The 23,452-nt window shown below is 36.9% G+C and overlaps 1 protein-coding gene across 1 annotated transcript in view; it reads left to right on the forward strand.

Annotated features, from left to right (window-relative positions):
- Positions 1-23,452, forward strand: part of DNER (delta/notch like EGF repeat containing) — a 326,206-nt gene that overhangs the window by 295,984 nt on the left and 6,770 nt on the right. Inside the window, exons 11-12 of the mRNA XM_031957886.1 lie at positions 7,420-7,551; positions 22,789-23,035. Coding sequence (XP_031813746.1) covers positions 7,420-7,551; positions 22,789-23,035 — 379 coding nt within the window. The remainder of the gene's footprint in view (positions 1-7,419; positions 7,552-22,788; positions 23,036-23,452) is intronic.

Consider the following 23,452-nt stretch of genomic DNA (forward strand, 5'->3'; position numbering starts at 1 on the left):
TCTAACAGAATTCTAACTAAACAAATCTATTTCCTTCCGTGAGCCCCTGAAAATGTGAGAAATTCATGCTCTTTGCTATATGCTCTTCCTATTTAGAGAACTGTTTCCAGCATGCACATTTGCCTATTTACTCCAACAGTTCTTGGAGCTTCATTGCTCATCATTTTCTTTCTCCAGTGATTATATTCATAATCAATCTTTGTGCTTTCACTGGCTTGATACAGCAGATTTTTATTTTTATTTTTTTTATTCCTACCCCCTTTTTGATAATGATGCTGAAAAGAAAAATCAATTCCTTTTAAATCACTGTGCTGCTCTAATAACATTTGTGAGTGGAATATAAAATGAAATTGCTGTTTGACTTACTCTGGAAAAGGGGCAACCAGAGCTTAAATAACTTCATCATTTCTTCTCAAGGCACTCTTCTGTATGAATTGAACCTTATTTGCTGGTTTTCACAGATGATATAGGTACACAGGTCAATCCTCCAACTTTTCCTCCTATAGCTGATAAAATGGTAGGGATGCAATAGCCAGAGCACCAGAGTTCCCAATAAGCTTTTACATGATAAGCTCAATTTAATTATAAACTCCAGGCTGACTGTGACTATATCCATTTCCCTTTTTCTATCCTAGGCTATTAATAATTTCTGGATTGAATTTTATTGGGTTGCTAGACCTCTTCTGCATTTATTATAGACATGCATTTTTGCTCTCAGAAAAATGTCATGAAAGTTTTTAAGAGGAATGTCACTTCCAGCTCAGGAAAAATCTCACAAATTGCAGAATTCTTTCTTCTCTTGAACCCTGTTCATTCTGATGTTCATACTACTCATCTGTTCTTTGGGAGATAATAAGGTTAAGAGTTTTTTTGGGCAAGGTAAGAACTAAGTCTTTAAAACTTTTACTAAGTCTTTTACTAAGTCTTTAAAACAACTTTATGAAATAGGTACCATTGGTAGTAGTGTTGTTGTTCAGTCTTGTTCAACTCTATGGGACCCCACGGACTCTAACTTTCCACAATCCTTTCTATTCCCCACTATTTTTTGAAGTCCACCCAAGTTCATGTTCATTACTTCCATGACACTATCTAGCCATCTCATTCTCTGCTGTCTCCTTTTCCTTTTGCTTTCAATTTTCCCCAATATTAGTCTTTTCCAAAGATTCTCATCTTCTTATTATGTGGCCAAAGTATTTAAGCTTTAGCTTTAGTTTTTTGACTAATAAATAGTCTGAATGAATTTCTTTAAGTATTGACTAATTTGATCTCCTTGCTTTTCAAGGGACTCAAAAATCTCCAGTACTAGAATTCAAAAGCATTGATTATGCAGCACTCAGCTTTCCTTAGAGTCCAACTGTCATGGTCATACATTGCTGCTGGGAAAACCATAACTTTGACCATACAGACCAGACCTTTATCAGCAAGGTGATATCCCTTGATTAACCCCTTTTTACAAATAAAAAAAACCAAAGCTCAGGGAAATGAAGCCCAATGTAGCCAGTCAGTATCTGAGACAGGATCCATCCCCATGCCTTTTCTGACTCCAAGCCCAGTTCTCTTTCTACTTTACCATAATGGGATTGTGGGAAACATATGGTAGTAGGTAGCAAATCCATTTATGTAACTATTTTGTTTGTTCTCTGGCCAAGGTCCATTCTGCCATGTCTTGTTTTTGTTGCTCTCATTTCACTCATAGAATTTAATAAGTTTTATGTTTTAAACATTTTTCTTTTTTTTAATTGATCTGGCAGAGAGACAGGAGAGCTAATATGACTCAGTGAGGTCTTGAGGCTTACACAAGTTGTGGCTTCAACTTTGTTATTATCTAGCTCTGCAACCAATTAAAAAGTTTATTCTACTGTGGTTGTCTCAATGACAGGAACTTTTCAGATGGCTATTTGTCAGGAGACTTGCATGCTTTGGGGAGGGGGTTGGGCACACTGACCTCGGAGGTTCTTTCTGCTCTTCTGTGATTGCTTTGCAAGGATTCTGTGAGTCTGGTTTGACAAGCTTCCCCTGAGATAGCGGGAGGAATAAAGTACAAGAGCATGAACAGAGTTTGAACAGCTGTTGGCATAAGCACCATGTGAGTGTTCCCTAGAACTGGATGAGACAATAATGAAATCGGCAAATAAAAAGATATCGTGGGGCATCGAATGCTATGTGAGAACTGGAGATGCAAAAAAGAGCCCTTGAGAAATCAAAGATAGGAGAAGGGAAGGAAAAAAAAAACATCCATTTTTTAAAAAAGGTACACTTATAAGATGGGGAAAACATCACTCTGAAAATACATATAAAAGAATGATTTCTTTAAAATGTAGCATTCTGAGAGGAGTGTAAAATAGCACTTCTAAATCAATTAACTAAGAAGCATTCTTTAAGCACCTGCTGTTTGCCAGAAATTATTCCTATTACTGAGATAGGAATAGAACTATCTTTTCCTTTGAGGAGTTTACAATCTAGCTAGGAAAGATGATATACAAACATATAACTATGTACAAAATGGATACAAAGTAATTTGGGGAGAAAAGTGTTAGTAGTTTGATGGAGATTAGGAAAGTATTTTAAGTAAATTTTAAGTAATTTAAATGACTGATGCTGAGATTTGAAGGAAAAAAAGGTTGTACGAGATGGAGATGAGGATATAGAATCCTTAGACCCCCTCCCACTCTCTGTCTCTCTGTCCCCCTCCTCCCCTTTCTGTCCAGTTGAGGCAAAATATTCCTGGAAAGGTTTGGTATACTACTAGGTCCTCTCTAAGATAATAACAGTGTATTGGGTTTCTGACACCAGTTATAGATTTTAAGTAAGATTCAAAGTGGGTCTTGGGTGCTTGGTGCAACCTGCTTTTCAGAGAGCTATACAAATCTGGGGATGGAAGGCAGCCTTCTTGGGAAAGCAGTTTTTTAAGGGGCAGAATGTTCCAAAGCAAAAACACCAGGAGAAGATCCAGAAAACCCAGGTTCTGGTCCTAGCCCTACCATCCTCTATTATGTGTGACTTTAGAAAAGTAATTTCTTTTTTTTTTGATCCATAATAGTTTCACCTATAGAATGGGACTAATTGGTTTTGAAAGTCTCTCCATGCTGTCTATGAATGAATCAATAGATAAATATGAAAGAATAATATATTTTTATTTGGATACTTACTATGTGCCAGCCACTGAGGATATAAATACACAAACATAGGTTCCACTTTTAAGGAGATTACATTTTGAGGGGAGAAGATAAGCTTTGAAGGAGAACTAGAAAGAGTGTAGGGTGATGCAAACAATGACATGGCCAGGAAGTGATATAGAAATCTGGTTTCAGGCAATTAAAGTCAAAACTTCACCTCTGACAGCCCACAGATGCAGGGAAGAGTTAATATGGTTCTGATGGGAGGATCCCAAGAAAGATGACTAGAGTGGAGGAAAAGAAGGCAAGGTGTGCAAATGACTGGGAAGGCGTAGAAAAAGCTGAGAAAGTCTAGAAGTAGCTGGCAAGTTCTAAAAATGACTGGAAATAATGATGTGGAAATGGCTGGGACGATCTGGAAATGATGAGGAAAGATGCAGCAGAGTATCCTTTTGGAGAAAAGCCTTCCAAAATTCTATCCAGATTCTGTTCTGGGGGCTCATTAGAATTGTTCTGCACCTCTAAGTTTTGTGACTGACCTCATTTGTAAAATGAATGAGTTGGACTAAAATGATCTTTTCTTGTTTTTTGATACTGAAATCAAATAGAGAGAGAAGCGATTCCAGTAATGTTAAACAACATCTAAGTTCTGTGGGCCAGGCACCTGCTGGGCTCTGTAGTTCTTGTTGTTCAGTTGTGGCTGACTCTTCATGACCCCATTTGGGTTTTTTTTTCATAAAGATATTGGAGTAGTTTTCTCTTTCCTTCTTCAGATCATTTTACAGATGAGGAAACTGAAATGAATAGAGTTGTGACTTGCCCAGGCTAAATAACTAGTGTCCAAGGTTAGATTTGAACTCAGGTCCCCCTGACTCCCAGACCCACACTCTATCCATTGAGCCACTTAGCTGCTGCATAGACTCTGAAGACTTGGAGACAAAAAAGAAGCAGCTCCTGCCTTCCAGAGGCTTACATTCTGCCGAGGGGATTAAAAATAGGGAGAGTAAAACCAAGGACAGATGGAAGTATGCACAAAATAAGTGTAAGGTAATTGCGGAGGGGAGGATGAGGAAGTGGATCAGAAGAGGCTGCATGGAGAAAGTCGCTTTTAATATGTGCTTTGGACATAGTCTAAAAGATGAGAAGGAGAGCTGTATTCTAGGTATGAAAAGGTAGTGTGGGGCTAGGTCATAAAAAGCTTTAAAGATTAAAAAGAGGATATCATTCTTCAACATAAAAGCAATAGGGAGTCATTGAAGTTTATTGGGTGAGAAAGGGAAAATAATTTTGCAAAATAACTTTAGGAAAACCATTTCAGTGGTTGTGTGGAGAACTGATTAGATTGGTACAAAGAAAGAGCAATTAGAAGGGAAGGCTAATTGATTTTAAATTTATTTTTAATTAACAAATATTTGTTTCTCTCCCTCTCTCCACCACCCCATCACTAAAAATAAAGAATAATTAAACACTTGTGTCAAATATCCATAGACAAGTAAAACAAAATCCCCTAGTGACCTGCCAAAGCCATGTTTTATTCTTCATCTTGAGTCCATCACCTCTGTCAGGAGGTAAGCACTGTTTGTCAGCACAGTACCTGGTACATGTAGGTAGTTAATCAATGTTTATTGATAATGTTTAGCATACTCTGTCCTCAGTTCAATGCATTGATTGGACTTCTGAAGTCTTACCAAAGTATAGTTCTTGAGTTGATGACATTAACTGAGGTCCTGGAATTTAAGGGAACTTTTTGTTTGAGGAGTTTTGGGTTTTTATCACAATTGCCCCTCTTGAGCACAAGTACTGTATATTCATTTGGATCCTTTGGATTGTGAATCTTGATCTGGAAGGGAAGCTCCCAATCAAAAAATCTCCTTTTACAGATGAGGAAACTAAGGCAGATGGAAGATCATAAATTTCCCGAAAGCCATGTCCTTAGAGTGTAGTGCTACAGAAAAGTGGCAGATTAAAGTAGATCCCTGTATTCCACAGGAAGATGGGGGCGAGACAGCTGGATATAGCTCTAGAACTGCCCAGGATCTAGGGCAATGTGGTTTATGGCACTGGCACTCATGTTGGGCTGCAGGGAACAGTTAGTGGCCTATTGCATTTTCCATTGATTGCAGAAACAGGAGCTAAGGGGAAAGCTGTTGCAGAGCTGGCGGACTTTCATTTTTCAAGAGTTCAGAAAATTTCTATTGGCAGCCCCAAAGAGAAACTCTGAGTGGCACTTCCCCATTCCAAACTGGCTTTCTGAGAAAGAGAGAAGGTTGCTGATCTAGATATCTGTCAAGATCTTTTGCTTTTCAACTCATTAAAGGATCACACGTCTCGTATCTGGACTACCATGTCACACTATTTCTAACTGTCCAATGGTTGTCCTTTCCTCCTGAGAGTGATTTCCCCACATTAATACAAAGGCAATCTTAGAAACTGGTTAGTGAGAGGAAATCAATTGGATATTTTCTCTATTGACATAAATGACTATTTTTGTTACAAATAGCAAATTCATTTAGACAGCGCTGAATTATAATCAACCTTGTCCAGCTCAGATGCTGTCAGGGTGATTACAACCAATTGCACTTTAAAAATAATTGAAGGGAAAGCTAAGCACTGAAAAGACTGTGAAATGGAATGGCTATGATGCCATGATCTTTGGAATGGTGTTATTTCTCTTGCAGAAGAAGATAGAAGCAACATGTGGTAGCTTTAGTAATTCAAGATAAACAAATAGTTGATAGAAAAGCATCCATCAATGCTGATTCAGGGTTAATCTTGTGGAGATTATTAGTTTCTGTGTAAACTGAAGGTTTAAAGTCATTACTGAAGTTGCTTGCCTTTTTTTAATGAATATTAATTAAAAAAATTAATTGGGAAATATTTAGCAAAATAAATAAAAAATATTTAAAAAATAAAGTCATCATCTACCAGCATGATACCCGAGTCTCTAAGGAACAGATCAAAATATACAGAATGGGGCATAGAATTTGATCAGACTCCAAACTAACCAGCCAAGCATGTCTTCAGCCCAGGAAAACCCCAGAATTCTGGAAAATCTCTGGTCATATAGAACAAATAATCTCTCAGAGTAGATTGCTTACTCCTTGGGAGATTATTTAACCATTTGCTTTTAACTAGTCTTTAAGGAGTGCTTTACACACAATGAATAGTGGATAAAATATAGGACTGAGTCATGAAGACCTGGGTTCAAATCTTCTCTTAGATACTCCATGGCTAAATGACCCTGGACAAGTCACTTGAACTCTCATTTTCTCATCTCTAAAATGGGATTAAAAATGGCATCTACCTCCTAGAGTAGTTGTGAGAATCAAATAAGATAATTAAGTAAATCATTTTGTAAACCTTAAAGTACTACATAAATGCTAACTATTAGCAGGAGAAGGAATAGTAGTATAATGATATGGTAATAGTAGCTGTCACTCACGGTTCCTTGAGAAATGATCAATTCAACAAGCATTTATTAAGGACTTACTGTGTATGGGGTACTTACTGTACCAGGAGCTGGGCAATACAAAGATGCTCTTAGAGTGTGTGTTAATGGTGTCAGACTCAAATAGAAATGGATAGTTGGGCTGCCTCCTAAATTAGAAAACCACAAATTAATTTTCCCATGTTGTATTGTATTTTTATTTATTTTGTTGAATATTTACAATGACATTTTACTCTAGTGAATGTTACAAGCTTGAAAACATGAGTTTGATACCTTTAGTGTAGATTCTGTTCTGCTTGAGGTGAGATAGAGGAATGGTGGTGGGATATAATGTGTTGTTCAGTCATTTTTCAGTCATGTCCAACTCTTTCTGATCCCATTTGGGGTTTTCTTGGCAAAGATATTGGAGTGGTTTGCCATTTCCTTTTTCAGCTTATTTTACAGAGAAAGAAACTGAGACAAAGAGAGTTAAGTGATTTGCCCAGGGTCACCCAGCTAGTAAGTGTCTGAGGAAAGATTTAAATTCAAGAAGATTAGTTTTTACCTGACTCCAGAACCATCGCTGTACACTTATTTGACTGTGTGAAGCATGAAGGCAACTCAGATTCTAAGAGACAAGGGTGAAATGACCCGTGTAAAGGACTTTAGTTTAGAACCATATTTGTTGTTTTGAACCATACCTAGGCCTGAGTATTTTGTACCTTGGATGAAGCAAAAATTGCTGCTAGAATAAAAGGGGCTATAAATCTTACCTGCCCATGCCTTTGCCAGCCATAAAAAGCAATTATTGATAAGCTGAAACAAGGGATTTGATGTTGCAGCTGTGATTTGTGAAATGCTTTTTATTTCCCTTAGGTGAAGACTGTGAGACTGAGATAAATGAGTGTGAGAGTAACCCTTGCCATCATTCTGGGACATGCATAGACCAGACCAATGGTTACATCTGCCACTGTCCCCACAATTGGATTGGACCAAACTGTGAAGTCCGTAAGTATTTCTGCATCTTGTTTCCTATGATCAAATCCTGAATTTATAAGACAAGGTATAGAAAGGACATTGCTATATAGCCTCACCTGTACTAAAATCTAGCCCTTCCATGTCTTTAGAACAAAATTTCTAGGGCCATCTCTGGCCATCTTGATCTATATCTTGCCACTGACCCCATATGGCTCTGGAGGAGAAAGTGAAGCTGGTGACCTTGCTCAGCCCTCCCTTACTTAAATCTAATTGACTTGCATATCATGGCATCGCTTCCATGATGTCATGGTCTTCTTCGAGAATAAAGAACAAACAGCAACCTTCATTTCATTTGAAAATGGAATTAAGGCTCAAATCTCTAAAGGATTACATTCTCCTGAAGATGCTACATGTTTGTATATTTTGGGACTTCAGTGTCAGGAAAAAAATTTATAAGTAATTTCCATGGCAATGAATAGAGGAGGACATGAACATATTCAGGGTGACACCAGTGGCTATTTGTGCTGTACAAACAGCATAAAAATGGTAATTTTCAGGGACCATGTGACTTGAGATGGAGTTGGGTCTATCATGGACTCCAAATGAAAGATGGCAGATAGATAACCCAAGTGATGCTCTGGATCCTCTTAGGTTTTAAAAGACTGAGGGAAAAAAGATTTCTATTGTGTTGAATAGAGAGAGGAATTTTGGGAAAATTTGAACAAGAAATAATATTGTATCAAGAGAAATCCATACCTGTAGAATCAGGAGGGTCCATTGTGATAACCACAGATATTTCAAGGTTTTCCCAATATTTGTGGCCATTTGATACTGGCTAAGAAATAGAGTAGTTGATCAGTGGAATAGATTAGGTTCACAGGACAAAAGAGTGAATAATTATATTAATCTAGTGTTTGATAAACCCAAAGACCCCAACTTTTTGGATAGAACTCACTGTTTGACAAAAACTGCTGGGAAAATTGGAAACCTAACACTATATATCAAGATAAGGTCAAAATGGGTTCATGATTTAGACATAAAGAGTGATATCATAAGTAAATCAGAAGAACATGGGATCATTTATCTCTCAGATATGTGGAAAAGAAAGGAATTTGTGACCAAAGAAGAACTGGAACTCATAACTGAATACCAAATAGATGATTCTGAAACAAAACTCATGCAGACAAGATTAGAAGGGAAGCAATAAACTGCGAAAACATTTCTGCTTTAAGAGTTCTGATAAAGTCCTCATTTCTAAAATATATAGAGAATTGACTCAAATTTATAAGAATTCAAGCCATTCTCTAACTGATAAATGGTCAAAGGATATGAACAGATAATTTTCAGATGAAGAAATTGAAACATTTTCCAGTCATATGAAAAGGTGCACTAGATCACTATTGATCAAAGAAATGCAAATTAAGACAACTCTAAGATACCACTATACACTTGTAAGATTGGCTAAGATGACAGAAAAAGATAATGATGAATTTTGGAGGGGATATGGGAAGAATGGGACACTAAAACGTTGTTGATGGAATAGTGCATGGATCCAGCCATTCTGTGGAGCGATTTGGATCTACGCTCAAAAAATTATCAGACTATGCATATGACTTTGTCCCAGCAGTGTTTCTACTGGGCTTATATCCTAGGGAGACCTTAAAGGAGGGAAAGGGACCCACACATGCAAAAATGTTTGTGGCAGAAACTGGAAACTGAGTGGATGCCCATTAGTTGTAGAATGGCTGAGTAAGTTATGGTATATGAATGTTATGGAATATTATTGTTCTGTAATAAATGACCAGCAGGATGCTTTCAGAGAGACCTGGGGAGACTTACATGAACTGATGCTAAGTAAAATGAGCAGAACCAGGAAATCATTGTGCATGGCAACCGCAATATTATATGATGATCAATTTTGATGGATGTGATTCTTTCCAACAATGAGATGATTGAGGCCAGTTCCAATGATCTTATGATGAAGAGAGCCATCTACACTCAGAGAGAGAACTGTGGAAACTGAATGTGGATCACATCATAGCATTTTCACTCTATTTGATGTTGTTTGCTTGCATTTTGTTTTCTTACTCATTTTCTTTTCTTTTTGATCTGATTTTTTTCTTACGCAGCAAGATAATTGTATAAATATATTTACATAAAAAAGAGAATCTACCATCATGTAGGGAAGACCAGCCAATTACAACCTGGTCCTTGTATGGAGAGTTCAGTAAACACTTCATTTTGTAAATTGAATCAAGGGTTAAATTGATCCCTGAAATATATATTAAAAAGTGGAAAAAAAAGGAATTGTAGCTATAAAATCACACAATTCTTAAATCTTTTCACACTCCTTCACTAGTATAAACTCTTCTGAATGGAAAGCTATCACCATTTTTAGTTTGACCCAATAACCATGCTGCTTTTGGTCAGACATCTTACTGTACTGCCTTTTGTTGGTCATGTTCCCATCATGCTATTTATTGTTTGTCGACTGTTTTCCCACCATGTTGCCTTATCCCTCCTCTTAGAAGGCTCAGTCATTCTCTTCCCCACTCACTTTCTACTTCTTCCTTTAGGACCAATGACCATGTCAAAAGAGTGAGTTATATAGCTGCTCAATGATTCCACTTACTATCTTTGTAGCTTCTCTAAACAAAAAAAACACTTCCCTATGTCCACTCCCCAATATTCATTTTCTTCCCCATTAGAATGTAAGCTCCTTTAGAACAGAACTGGGTTTTTTTTTGCCCCCCTTCACTTTTCTTGGCACATAGTAAGTGTTTAATGTTTTTTCATTTAAAAGACTTGTGGGATGCCTATTGTGTTCCAAGCCATGTATAAGCTACTTGGGGTGGGGGAATACAACAGAAGAATTCTTTAAAGAATTTAGAATTTAGGGGCAGCTAGATGGTGTAGTGGATAGAGCACCAGCCCTGAAGTTAGGAGGACCTGAGTTCAAATCTGACCTCAGATACTTAACACTTCCTAACTGTGTGACCTGGGCAAGTCACTTAATCCCAATTGCCTCAGCAAAAAAAAAAAAAATTAGAATTTGGTAATTTATATTTTATGAGCAATATACAAAATGTAACTTCTCTAGGGGCACTAGGGCAGATCAGCTGGCAAGACTTTCAATCACTTTACTCCACTTGTCATTTGTGTAGCCAGAAATTTCCCATAATTCACTCCTCTTTTCAGGCATGTTTTTTTTTTCCTCCCAATTTCTTTACCTCTTCTCCATGCCCTTCTAAAGGCAAAGTATATTTTTAAACTTAGCCTTAGGGCCAAGGGATTATGGATGCTTACTTCTCTTACCCAACTCCTGCTGTTATTACTGGCTCATTTTATTCCTAGTGATACCCCCTGGTGAAAATATTCTCTCTGCTCTGAGAAATTGTTAAAATAAATCAATAAATGATCTCTTTCTTTTATAAGTTGAGGCCCCAACCAGCTGGTGAAATAGTAGTTTCAATGAGCCCCCAACTAGGCTGGTGAAATAGGAGTCCTTCTTTTCCAGGTATTCCTAATTTACCTCCCCTTAACATTGCATTCAAGCATTAGCTATGGTTTAGTAGCTTAAGAATTAAGGTAAAACTTAGGTAGAAAACATCTGACCACTAGTGCCTTTAACACTAATAGGGAGAGTAAGGCTACTACTATCTCTTTAAAGAAGGTGCAGAAATCAGGGATGAGGTTTGTGTTGTGGGTTATCATACAGCCTCTCATTGTTACACAATCACAGACTGTGTTGATTGCCATTTTGCTTCAACATTTCAATTCTGGTTTGTTAGGCTCCTATCACATCCACTGGCTCCTTTTCTCTCTGCTTACTATCGCAAATCTCAATATCTATACCTTATTTTTTCTCTCTGTGTGGTTGGCCAAAACTTTTCTGGTCATAGTATGCTGTGGGTATGCTTCACTTCATCCAAGATCAAGTTCCTTCCACCAGGAGACTGTCATTCTTATATAATTGAAAGTAGCCTAGGACCAAAGTTCCTACATTTTGTCTATTTCTGTTTCTCAGTTCCCACTTTGCAAAGGAACATTATGCTCATTTTGAAGAATCAACTAGACTTTATCCTTCATAAGTACCAGTCTTTGAAAACACTTTTGCATCACAAGGAATTAAACTTTAGTGAAGAGCACTTATATTTTATATAGGATTAAAGAAAACTTTTTAGTTTTCTAAGAACCCTAAGAAGAGATATATGGCGTTCCATGGTGTGGAAAGTACTTTTATAAAGAACAACTTCCTAAGAAAATCTTATTGGGACTATCTTATAATAATCCTTTTTATAATTATATATATATATAATTTTACAATAATTCATAAGTAAAAAGTCACTTATTAAACATTATATTCCAGGCACTTTGTTAACTGGTATAGATACAAAGAAAGGCTAAAGACCATCCCTGCTCTCAAAGAGCTCACGGCCTAATGGGAGAGACAACATGTAAATAAGTTACATAAATTGGAAATAATCAATAGCAGAAAAGGACTAGAATTAAGGACGATCAGGAATAGTTTCCTGAAGAAAGAAGAATTTGGATTGGGACTTGAAGAAAGCTAGGGAGGCTGAGAGGTGGAGATGAGGAGAGAGATCATTCCAGCCATGGGGGACAACCAATGAATATGCCCAGAATTAAGAGATGGAGCATCTTGGGTCATTGGATTAGAGAGTATGTGGAGAAGAATAAGATATAAGAAGACTGGAAAATTGGAAAGGTCAGGAAATAAGGGACTCTGAAAGCTAAGCAAGATTTTTATATTTGACCCCAGAAGAGTCATTTTTATTGATTGAATGGAGTAGGGTGTGACAGAGTCAAACTCCACATTCTAGGAAGATGATTTTGGCAGCTGAATGTACCTGAACAATCATTTTCAGATGACACTCAGCTTCAGCAGATTTCATTTAAAGAATGGGATCATGTATAGGGCACCTGTTGTGGAGTCAGGAGGATCTGAATTCAAATCTGGCCTCAGACACTTAACACTAGCTGTGTGATCCTGGACAAGTCACTTAATCCCAATTTCCTCATCACCAAAAAGGGATTAGAATAAAAATGACCTTGATAAATTATAGGAGTGACTAGTTATGAAGAGAATATGAATCAGAAAGGAGAAGTACAGGCCAGAAGATTTAAGAGAGAAAAGAGACTCCAAGTACATAAAATAGAGATTGATTTTTTCAGTAAAAGTAGCATAGAAAAAGAGTGAGATGTCATAATGATCCAAAAAATGACCAGTAGTCACCAAAAATATTATTTTATTCCTAAAATAAATTGGCATGATGCCATGAATCATGGAAAACATATTTAAAGACAATCAGAAAGTTAGAGCTAATGCGACAGTTTGTAACTTGTCCTATACCTTCTTTTTGTAAAGAAAGAAACTGAGGCCCAGAGTGATATCATTTTTATACTCTTCACCATTTGATTATTTACCAGCTACTTACTAGGTAATTTACTTTAGGTACTTTTACTAGGTGCTTTGCTAGCTATTTACTAGGCTACTTAAATTCCTGTTGCAGACTCTATAGTAGTGCATGTAAAATTTCAAAATGGTACTGAAGACAAAGAAATAGGAATTAAAATCTCTGACTAATGGCCATGGGAACTCCAATTATTAAACTCAGAGAAGCAAAAATTGAGAAGTGACAACTATTAAACATTTGGAAATATCTAAAATATAAAGAGTCATTATTGTATATAGCTGGGAGATGGTTAGATTTAGATTTGGGAAGACCTGGATTTCAGTTCTGCTTTTGTCGTCTGTTCTTTACACAGTTCTTTAACACTAACCATCATAGATGCATCAGTGTAAGAGTTTATGCATTAGAAGTTTCCCCCACCAGTGACGTCACAAGTTAGGACAAAAAATGTCCCCCTATTTGAGGAACATTGACCAGATGGATACCATATTCACTGATGGAAGGAAAATAATTAGCTTCTGTGGAATACATGAATATTTGCAGAGCACTTTTCTTATATTAATTCATGCACAACCTCTCTGTGAAAGTGCTGTTATTATCTGTTATTATCCTCATTTACAGATGAGCAAATTGAAGCATAGAGAAATTAAATGACTTGCCCAGAGTGGAGATAGTGGAGGCAGGTTTCATATTTAAGTCTTCCCTGATCTAAGAACTGCACAATGATGGATGATATAAAGCAAAAACATGTTTAATACAAGGATGATTTTTCTTTTTTTAATTAAAGCTTTTTATTTTCAAAACAGATGCAAAGATAATTTTCAACATTCACTGCAAGGAAGATTTTTCCAACCATGGAATTGTTTAGTAACTCATTGAATTACTCAAAGAGGCTATGTTTTGTGGAACAGTTTAGGACCTCATGGAGAATCTTGTGTGACTTTTTTAAAAAATGAATTTTTAGTGCTATATTGGGAAAATCTCTCCCTTCTCTTTTCCTCTTCAAAAAGCTACCCTATATAATAAATATTTTTTTAAAAGTGAAGAGATGAATAATTCAGCAAAACTGTGGACTTTCAACCTCTACAAAGGAGTGGAAGGAGGTGTCTTCTCTTGAGTGCCATATTAAAAGGCATATATAGACTTCATTATGGAGGCAGAGGGTAGGCATTGTAAATTTTTGAGTGTGTGATATAATCAGAACCATGAATTCAAAAAAGAAATATGGCAGCCTAGGGCTAGAAGGGAAGAGACTGGAATTAGAGAGACCAGTTAGGAGATTGTTACTATTGTCATGTTGGATGAGAAGATGACAGAAGAAGTAGAAGTGTTGGTGGCTGGGTCTGAGGACAATAATCAACTAAGAAGAGTTAGTTTGGGTGGTACTGAATGACTAAGAGCAACTTCCCCTTTCACAAAGAGCCGCCTCACTTTCTCAGTATAAAAATCATCCTTTTGCCCCTGAAACAACTAACTACATTTTCAGGGTTCCCAAAACACTTACTTCCAACCCCCACCATGTGTCATCTTTGGCCCTTTTGCTCTCTGCTTTCACCAAATAAGTTTGCTATCTGCTTCTCAAAAAAATAGCCATGAGTGAATAGAATGTTATCATAGAGATAAAACATAACAGATTTATCCTAAAATTAGCACAATGATGCTGTGATGCAATTTAAGGAGCAAATGACCTCGAAAAGCCTCTGTTCATAAAATAGAAGAATTCTAGTGTGGAAAAGAACCTTAAAATATTTTCTTGTTGAATTGGATTTTAAGCAAACAAGTAAACAGGCCCTTTGGCATCTGATGTCACTGATTTATAGGACAACAGAGCTTGAAGATAACTAGAAATGCCCTTTGTATCTCCCTGACTTTTGACAGACTCACATCTAACCAATCTCAAAGAACCACCAAAAAAAGGTCAACAACGAGAATTTCCAATAGCCTCTATTGTTGAAGAAAAAAACTTCCTCCCTTTTAAACAGAAACAGAAATCCTTCTCTTCTACCATTAATCATGTCCTGATTTGGTCCTTGAGTGGATATGGAAAACAGCCGATCCCCTTTCCAAGAAATACTATTCCAGAAATCACAGGACACTAAAGAAAGGAGAGAATTCAGAGACTATTTGGTCCAGTTTCTTCAGAGGAGAGCAATGAAACCTTGATAGTTAAGTGATTTGTTTAGAGTTATTGGTATTAAGGGACGAAGTCCAGATTCAAATCCAGATTTCATGATTTCAAGATTAATCTTCACCACTTTGCTACGGTCTTTGTACAGTCTTGAATATTTCATTTAGCCCCTCTTGACCTTGATTTTTTCATCTATGAAAAGTTAGGAGTAAGGATTGGTTGCTCAGTTCTTGGATTATAGCACACTAACACTTCCATGGGGTTTTCTTCGCAACAATAATGGGTTGGTTTTCCATTTCCTTTTCTAGTAGATTAAGATAAATAGAGGTTAAATGGACTTAGCCAGGGTCAAACAGCTAGTAAGTATCTGTGGCTGAGTTTGAACTTGATCCTTCTGTCTCCCGCCTCAGAACTCTATTGACTGAGCTACCTAGCTGCCTTCAGAGGAAAGTATTAACCTAATTCTAAAATTCTAACATCCTATGATTTTATCAAATGACTTCTCTGCCCTCATTCTAGGAATAATTGAATTTTAAGTAGCACGTTAAACTCACAAGATGCTGGACATATATTATTTAGGAGATAGCTAGGTCATGTAGAAGATAGAATACTGGATCTGCAGCCAGAAAGATTTGAGTTCGAATCCAACTTCAGATTTTTAATAAGTAGGTAGATAATGGTGATGATGATAATGATGATGATGATGATGATAGCCAACATTTATATTGCTCTAACAATGTGCCAGACACTGGGCTAAGCACAATTATGATCTCATATGATACTGACAATAGCATTGTGAAGTAGGCTCTGTTATTCTTCTTATTTTACAGATAAGGAAATGGGTGTAGAAAACAGTGAAGAGATTTTATTAGGAGAATACATCTAGTGTCTGAGGTCACATTCAAACTCAGGTCTTCTTGCCTCCAGATGCAGTGTTTTATCTACTGCACCATCTCAGTTTCTTCATCTGTGAAATGGGAATAATAGTAGCACCTGTCTGCCAGGATTTCAGTCAGGATCAAATGAGATAATATTGGCAAAGTGTTTTTCAACCTTAACTAAATCTTTGCGATTATTTTGTAAAAAAGGTCTGATAATAGCAATGTCTCCATCGCATAGATGTAGGATCTGAAAGTCAGGCAAAGCTGCACAACTTGCCGCTGGTCCTCCAGGGAGTCAGCTTTCAAGGCTAGATTTGAACCTGATTTTTTTTGACCCCAAGGACAGGACTTATGATGTTCCTGCTCTGCAGGATTTTACAATGCAGCTTTGAGAGAGATAGATAGAGAGAGAGAGAGAGAAGGAGGAGGAAGAGGAGGAGGAGAAGGAGGAGGAGAGAGGGAGGGCAGCGAGCTAAAGGGAGAAAGTCAGATGATTTCTCTTGCAGTTGGTAGTAGCAAATGAAGGCTGGGAGTTGGACTCACTCATCTCCATGAAATCTCCAAGGGCCTTTGAGACTTGACCTCTCAGACCTACAGGGAAAAGTGATAGAGACAGAACTAGAATCAATTCTATGAAAAATTCCCAAACAGAAAGTGTCTTAATGTGCATGGAAGATACTTGTGTAGTGCAATTGTTCAGTGCCAATTGAATTGTCAATTAATCCTTCCTTCTTCCTCTTTCCTCCTTTAGGGAAAATCACAGCCCTAGTTTCTATAGGGTAGAGTAGTAAATTAGAGACACATGAGACCCCTCTGGTATTTAAAGCTCTTGTTTGTTAGTCTTCCTTCCCCTCCATGCTATATGGGCAGTTAGATTGCACAGTGCATTGGGTCTGAAGTTAGGAACACCTGAATTCAATCTGGCCTTAGACACACTTATTAGCTGGGTGACTCTGAGCAAGTCACTTTATTCTGCCTCAGTTTCCCTTATCTGTAAAATGAGCTAGAGAAGGTAATGACAACCTATTTCAGTGTCTTTGCCAAGAAAACCCCAAACAGGGTCACAAGGAATTGGACAAGACTGAAATGACTGAACAACAAACATACTGACTTATTTATATTTTTCCACATTACTTTCCATCTCTAACCTTCAGGCTTCCTCCATGCTTAGAATGCTCTGCCTCTCAGCTTCTCTGACTTCTGTCACTACTCAGCTCAGTTCTTTCTTTCTCCCTCCAGCTACTTCCCCTCTGACATAATTTTTAATGTATTCTTATATTCATTTGGTTAGTTACATGTTGTCTCTTATTAGAATGAAAGCTCTTTTATAACAACAAAAAAACCTAAAACAAAATGAAAAGAATGTGAGCTTCTTGAGGGTAGGAATGGTTTACATTTTTATATCCCCATTGTGAATTACAGTGTCCATGCAGTCACTTAAAGCTCTATATAAATAAATACTAGCAATTGTTAATATTAATGATAATTATTATTAACTTGGTAAATGCCTATTAACTAACAGAGCTATAAACCAAAACCAGTTAAGAGACCCTTATTATTATGCATCTTGTTAGAAAGCATTAGTCTACAGAGCTTCCACAATTTCACATGCCAATTAGTTCTATTTTAGCTATTCCACAGCAACCTTTGCTATTAATTTTAGCCTAGGGCCATAAACGGTCTCTCATACTTGGCAGGTAGTCATTATCCAACATCCAATCAGTAATAATAAAATGTAATAAGGTCTATCCCATAGATTTTTTTTTCAGGTCTACACAGAGAGATGAGCTGTAACCATCATCCTGGGAAGATAATTTATCATTCTTATTAGTATTTGATGCTGTCCATGTCCCGAGATAAATCAGAGTATTCTGGGAAATTACCATAACAACTCAGGTGTCTGAAAATTTGAGTCATCATCATGCACATTCATTGCTTTGGGGTTTCTTGCACATCTGTCAGGCTTTATTGAAAGAAAACACCCTAAGGAAGCTTTACAGCCTGATGTATACTGGGTATTGTTTTCATTGAGAAACATAAGGTTTTCTCATTGCTAGCTAAAGTTGCTTAGGTAACAATAATAGTAAATTTGAAAAAAAATTGAAAAAAATTGAAACAATATGTATATAGCATTTTAGGTTTGCAGAACACTTTACATGCATTATCTCAGTTGAGCCCACATGGTAACCCTGTGATATAGGTCTGGAAGACATGACAGGTAGGTTGTAATTATTGCAAATTCAAATAATGCAGAATTTGATTTATTAGTTTATTTATTATTATTTACTAATAAAATTGAATAGGAATACTATTATTTGTTATATTATTCATTATAAATGATACCAGATAATGATATAATACAAGCCAAAATTCAACTAATAGGACTTGTGAGAGCTAGTTGAGGGTTTTTAACATGCAATTCTATAATCAGTCTGCTCTTGCCTAATGTCATATATGTATATGATGCATTGCTAGGCACCATATTACCAACAAGTGAGGTATAAAAGGTAGATTGAGGTCTTTTTCTACCTCTAAATATGTGATCTTGCTTCCTGTAATGTGGATTCAAATTCTACCTCTGATAATTCCTATCTGGGTGATCTTGAGGAAATCACAGTTTTCATGGCTCCAATTTCCTCATCTGTGAAATGAGAAGGTTGGACTTAGATGATCTTCAAGGTCCTAACAAACCTTAAATGAGCCTATAACCCTAAAACAGTGAAACAAAAGCTGTCTGGGATTTACAAAATACCAGGTACAGTAGGTGGAAGGTATGTTTATGACAAATGTTAGCCTATCTTCCAAATGCTTCCTGGGTCACACAAATGGGAACTGTGTCTTCAGCACCAAGCATACATGTATCATGGGCCATGTACCTGCTGTTGGCTAATGAGGTCATCCCATTCATCCCTTTGCCGATGCATCCTTTTTTTTTTTTTTTTTTGCCATCCTGGGCTTTATCCAATGTAGTAAATGATTCATGCAGTGGATCTCCCAGGATACTGCAAAGCTGAAGACTTATGAGGATAATGGATGGAATGTGAGATGCCAGATACAACCACTTGGTGTAAATAAATTTTACTCCATTTCAGACACAGTCTTGGATTTATTCAAGCTAACTAGCTAAGCTGTCAGTCAAATTGAGTCAGGTTACTAAGCAGGTTTCAAGAGAAAAACAACTCTTACAACGTTTCTTCCTGACAGGGGAATGAGGCTGTGGTAATGCGGGAGCAATTCTTCAAAAACTGAGCCAGGAAGTTTTTCTTTTTGGGGGTGTAGAAAGAACCTGGACAGTTTTCCCCACAGCAAAAGCAGTATGGAATTAGCTATTTAGGAGAAATACAGACAGATGATAGGAGATCCTTTACCCCATGTTTCCTTAGACAGGCTTGACCACAGCACTGAGCACTACCAAAAGATCTGGTAAAATTCATATCCAATTGGAAGGGTCTTATGGATATCACATGTGTGTAAGAATCCTCAAAGGTCATTTCAAGCATCATCTTCTTCATGAGGTTTTTCTTAAACCCTAGTTTACTCTTCTTTTCTCCATCTCTCAAATTACCTCTATCTTTTCTTTCCTCTTAATATTTACATATGGACACATTGTTTTCCCTGGTTAGACTTTTTCACTTTGGATTCAGACTTCCCAGTACCTAGCATACAGTAGGTACTTAATAAATTCTTGTTGATTGATTGATTTTGTGATAGTGAATGAGTATATATATATATATATATATATATATATATATACACACACATACACATACACACACATATAATACTTTAAAATGACTGGGATTTCATTGGTATAGATACTCTTGGCTGACAGAAACACTTCCATGTTTTATGAATTATCACAGCTAAAATAATCATAAATTTCTTTTTCCCTTACCCCTTTCGTAGGGGGTAGCTTGTAGCTACCATTTATGTAATGACTACTAGGTGCTAAGTACTGTGTTTTACAAATTGTTTTATGAATAGTATCTTGTTTGAGCCTTAATATAACCTTGGAAAGAAGATCTATTATTATCCTGCTCTTTACAGATGACAAATAGAGTAACCTTCCCAGAGTCACACAGTAAGTAATCTTTCTGATATCAGATCCAGCACTCTAACTACTGTATGACCTGGCTGACAACTTAACCAGACTGGTTCTTGAATGACATCCCCAGGGCCATGCTCAGAAATCTTTCACCTTTGTAGACTCCAGCCTTAGTAGAGCTTGAACATCAGAGGAGATTTAGGGTCATCTTCACAACACCATGAGGAAGACTGAGATCGAGGACCTTCTATATATGTGTCTGTGGGGGGGGGGTATGGAGGGAGAGGGGAATATAGCTGTAAATATAATAATAATAATAACAACTGACATTTGACAGTTGACAAAGCACTTGCATACATTATCTGATTTGAAACTAAAGTATTACAGGAGGAAGGCACTGTAGATATGATTATCACCATTTTATAGAAAAAAAATGGGAACTCAGAGAAGCAATCTTCCCATAGTTCCAGAGCTGGTAAATGTCAGAGGCAAGTTTTAAATCCATATTTTTCAGATGCCAAGTCCAGAATTATCCACTATGCCATGTTGCTTGTCAATAAATGTACACATGCTCATGCATATGTAATGTTACATATGTAGATTATTTCCACGAAATGAAGTAATATTATTGTAGAAATCCAACAGAAGGTTATCTGGCACTCTTGTGGACAATCCCATCTAAATAAAGGATAGACCCCAAATGCCAGTACATATCTGCTATCCTCATACTATGGCTGTTCTGAAAGTTTAGCATAGTTGTGCTGATGTTGGATTGTAGCCTATGCTTTTTTTTTTTCTGAGAAAATGTTGAAATACTTAGAAATCAAGTGAGTCATACTGCACTTTCATCAGCCAGAAAATAACAGTTGAATCTCTAAATGTATACCAGATCTCTTCAAACAATTCTTTGTGGACACTTAATTTAGGGGAAAAGCAATATGGATCATTCTGTAAACATGATCATCATACTTATGAGTTGGTCAGTTATAGGCAAAGTTCTATTTGCATATTTCCATGACGAAAAAGTTATAATGGTTCATTCTATGTCATTTTATTTCATTAATCTAAGCAGAATATAAGTTTTGAAAACTAGAAGGCTACATCACATTCACCCCCAATATTTCTAACATTTAACAACGTAAACAGTCAACAAATTTCGCTACACAATATTTGCAATTGAGGCATTTTCTCCTCCATTCAGTTAAACCTCTCTTGAAATTTAAAAATTTTTACCTTCCTTTTCAGAGGGGATAAAGAATGGTTGGTACCATCTTCCATGTGACAGTCTTCCATGAGCCCTGAAGAAATATGGCGGCAAAAATATAGTTCTACAATGGCTCATTTTCCCAATTGCTATATTTCCCTAGGACAATGAAAACTCATTGAGGGCAGGGTCAGTTTTTTTTTATCTATTTATATCTCCAGTGCCTACCCTTAGACAAAGTAAGCATTTACTGGACTGGATTGGGTTGGGGGACCACAGATGGCACAACCAGTGTACAACATGGTGGAGATTTTGAAAGCAAACAGACCAGTCCCTATTTACTACCAGTATCTATTTCTAGTTGCCAGAAGTCATGGTATATGTATAATAAATGTGATAAGATAGTATTGAAGGAGAAAAATGAAAAAAGAAGCTATGTGTAGAAAGTGAGAGAAAAGAGAATATTGTTGATATATCAGTGACAGTAATTTTGTGTCATTTAGGGTCTGACTCCTAGCAATTCTCTTATCATTACTAACTCATTTTAAGTTTTCTTAAATCCTGTTTTTCAGTAGATGATTATTATTTATCATCTGGACTCTGTTCAAGGTATCTGTATCTCATGTCTCTGATGTTGACTCCCTGGGTTGTAGTTGCTTCATCTGTAAGAAGGAGTTGGACTACTTTTTGAAATCCCTTCAAGCTGTACAATTGTTTAGTTTCCTTTACCTGGAAGCTCCCAAACTATTCCCACTTTTATAAATTCCTGAGCTATCCCTATTATAGAAACAATACCATCATCTTGTACAAAAAAGATCTATTAGTAAGGTTTTATGAGGGTGAATGTTGAAAATTATCTATGTACTTGACATCTAGGGGAGGGAATGGAGAGAAGAGGGGGAAAATTTGGAACACAAGGATTTGAAGAGGTCAATGTTGAAAAATTATCCATGCATATGTTTTGAAAATAAAAAAACTTTAATAATAAGAAGAAATACATTTAAAATGTAAACTGGCAACTATACCTTAAATATGAATGAATTATACTTATCAATAAACAAAATAATAATAAAAAGCCCTATTAGTATAGGTCCTCATTCTTTGAAATATTATATTATATGAATATTGAATATGAATATATGAAATATTATATACTATAATAAATAATATAATATTGTAATAAATAATAAGACCTAATTTTCAGGTCTTGGAATAGTATATTGAATATATATATATAGTAATGAGGCAACTAGATGGCTCAGTGAATGGAGTATTGGACCTGGAGGAGTTCAAATTCAGCCTTAGACATTTTATAACTATATTTTCTGGGCAAGTCTCTTGACTTTTGTTTGCCTTAATTTCTTCAACTGAAAAATGGGGAAAATAATACTACTTACATGCAGAGTTGTCATGAGGATCAAATTGGATAATATTTTGTGAAGTGCTTAGTATAATGCCCGGGATATAGGGGTACCTCAAGTTTGAAGATACTAGAGTCAGGAAGGAGTGGAGACGGACCTTCGAAGGGCTCCCCAATAACATTCTACCATCTGTCTGCTTACTTATATTCACAGATATCCAGTGGAGGTCTGGACCCATGGCAGAGAGCCTGAGCAACATGCCGCGCCACTCTCTCTACATCATAATCGGCGCGCTCTGCGTGGCCTTCGTCCTCATGCTGATCATCCTCATCGTGGGGATCTGTCGGATCAGCCGGATCGAATACCAGGGCTCTGCCAGGCCGGCCTATGAGGAGTTTTACAATTGCAGGAGCATTGACAGTGAATTCAGCAGTGCCATCGCCTCCATTCGCCATGCCAGGTGTGTGGGTTGGGGTAGCTTTATACCCTGGGGGCAGTCATAAGAGGCAGCAGGATACTGTGTAAGAGCACTAGCTCTGAAATCAGAGGATTTGAATTCAGATTTTTATCTCTTGTGTTTTCTACCCATGAGACCAGTTAAATCACTTAACTTTCTGGACCTCAGTTTCCCTATCTGTAAAATGAGGGGATTGGACAAGATGGCCTCTGAGTTCCCTTCCAGCTGCAGAGCTGCGATCCCTTGCATCGGTGATTGTGGTCCCTCATTCTCAAAGAGAATCAAAATGACCTCATTATATTAAGTCAAGTTATGGTGTATCCGACTCTGGGTGATCAGACCAGTATGAATTGGCAATGCTCTGCCACACAATCAGGCACAAAAGTCCTTGTGAACATTTGAGGTGGATTCTCTAAATCT

This window comes from Sarcophilus harrisii, chromosome 3, assembly GCF_902635505.1.
Source record: "Sarcophilus harrisii chromosome 3, mSarHar1.11, whole genome shotgun sequence".
Lineage (NCBI taxonomy): Eukaryota > Metazoa > Chordata > Mammalia > Dasyuromorphia > Dasyuridae > Sarcophilus > Sarcophilus harrisii.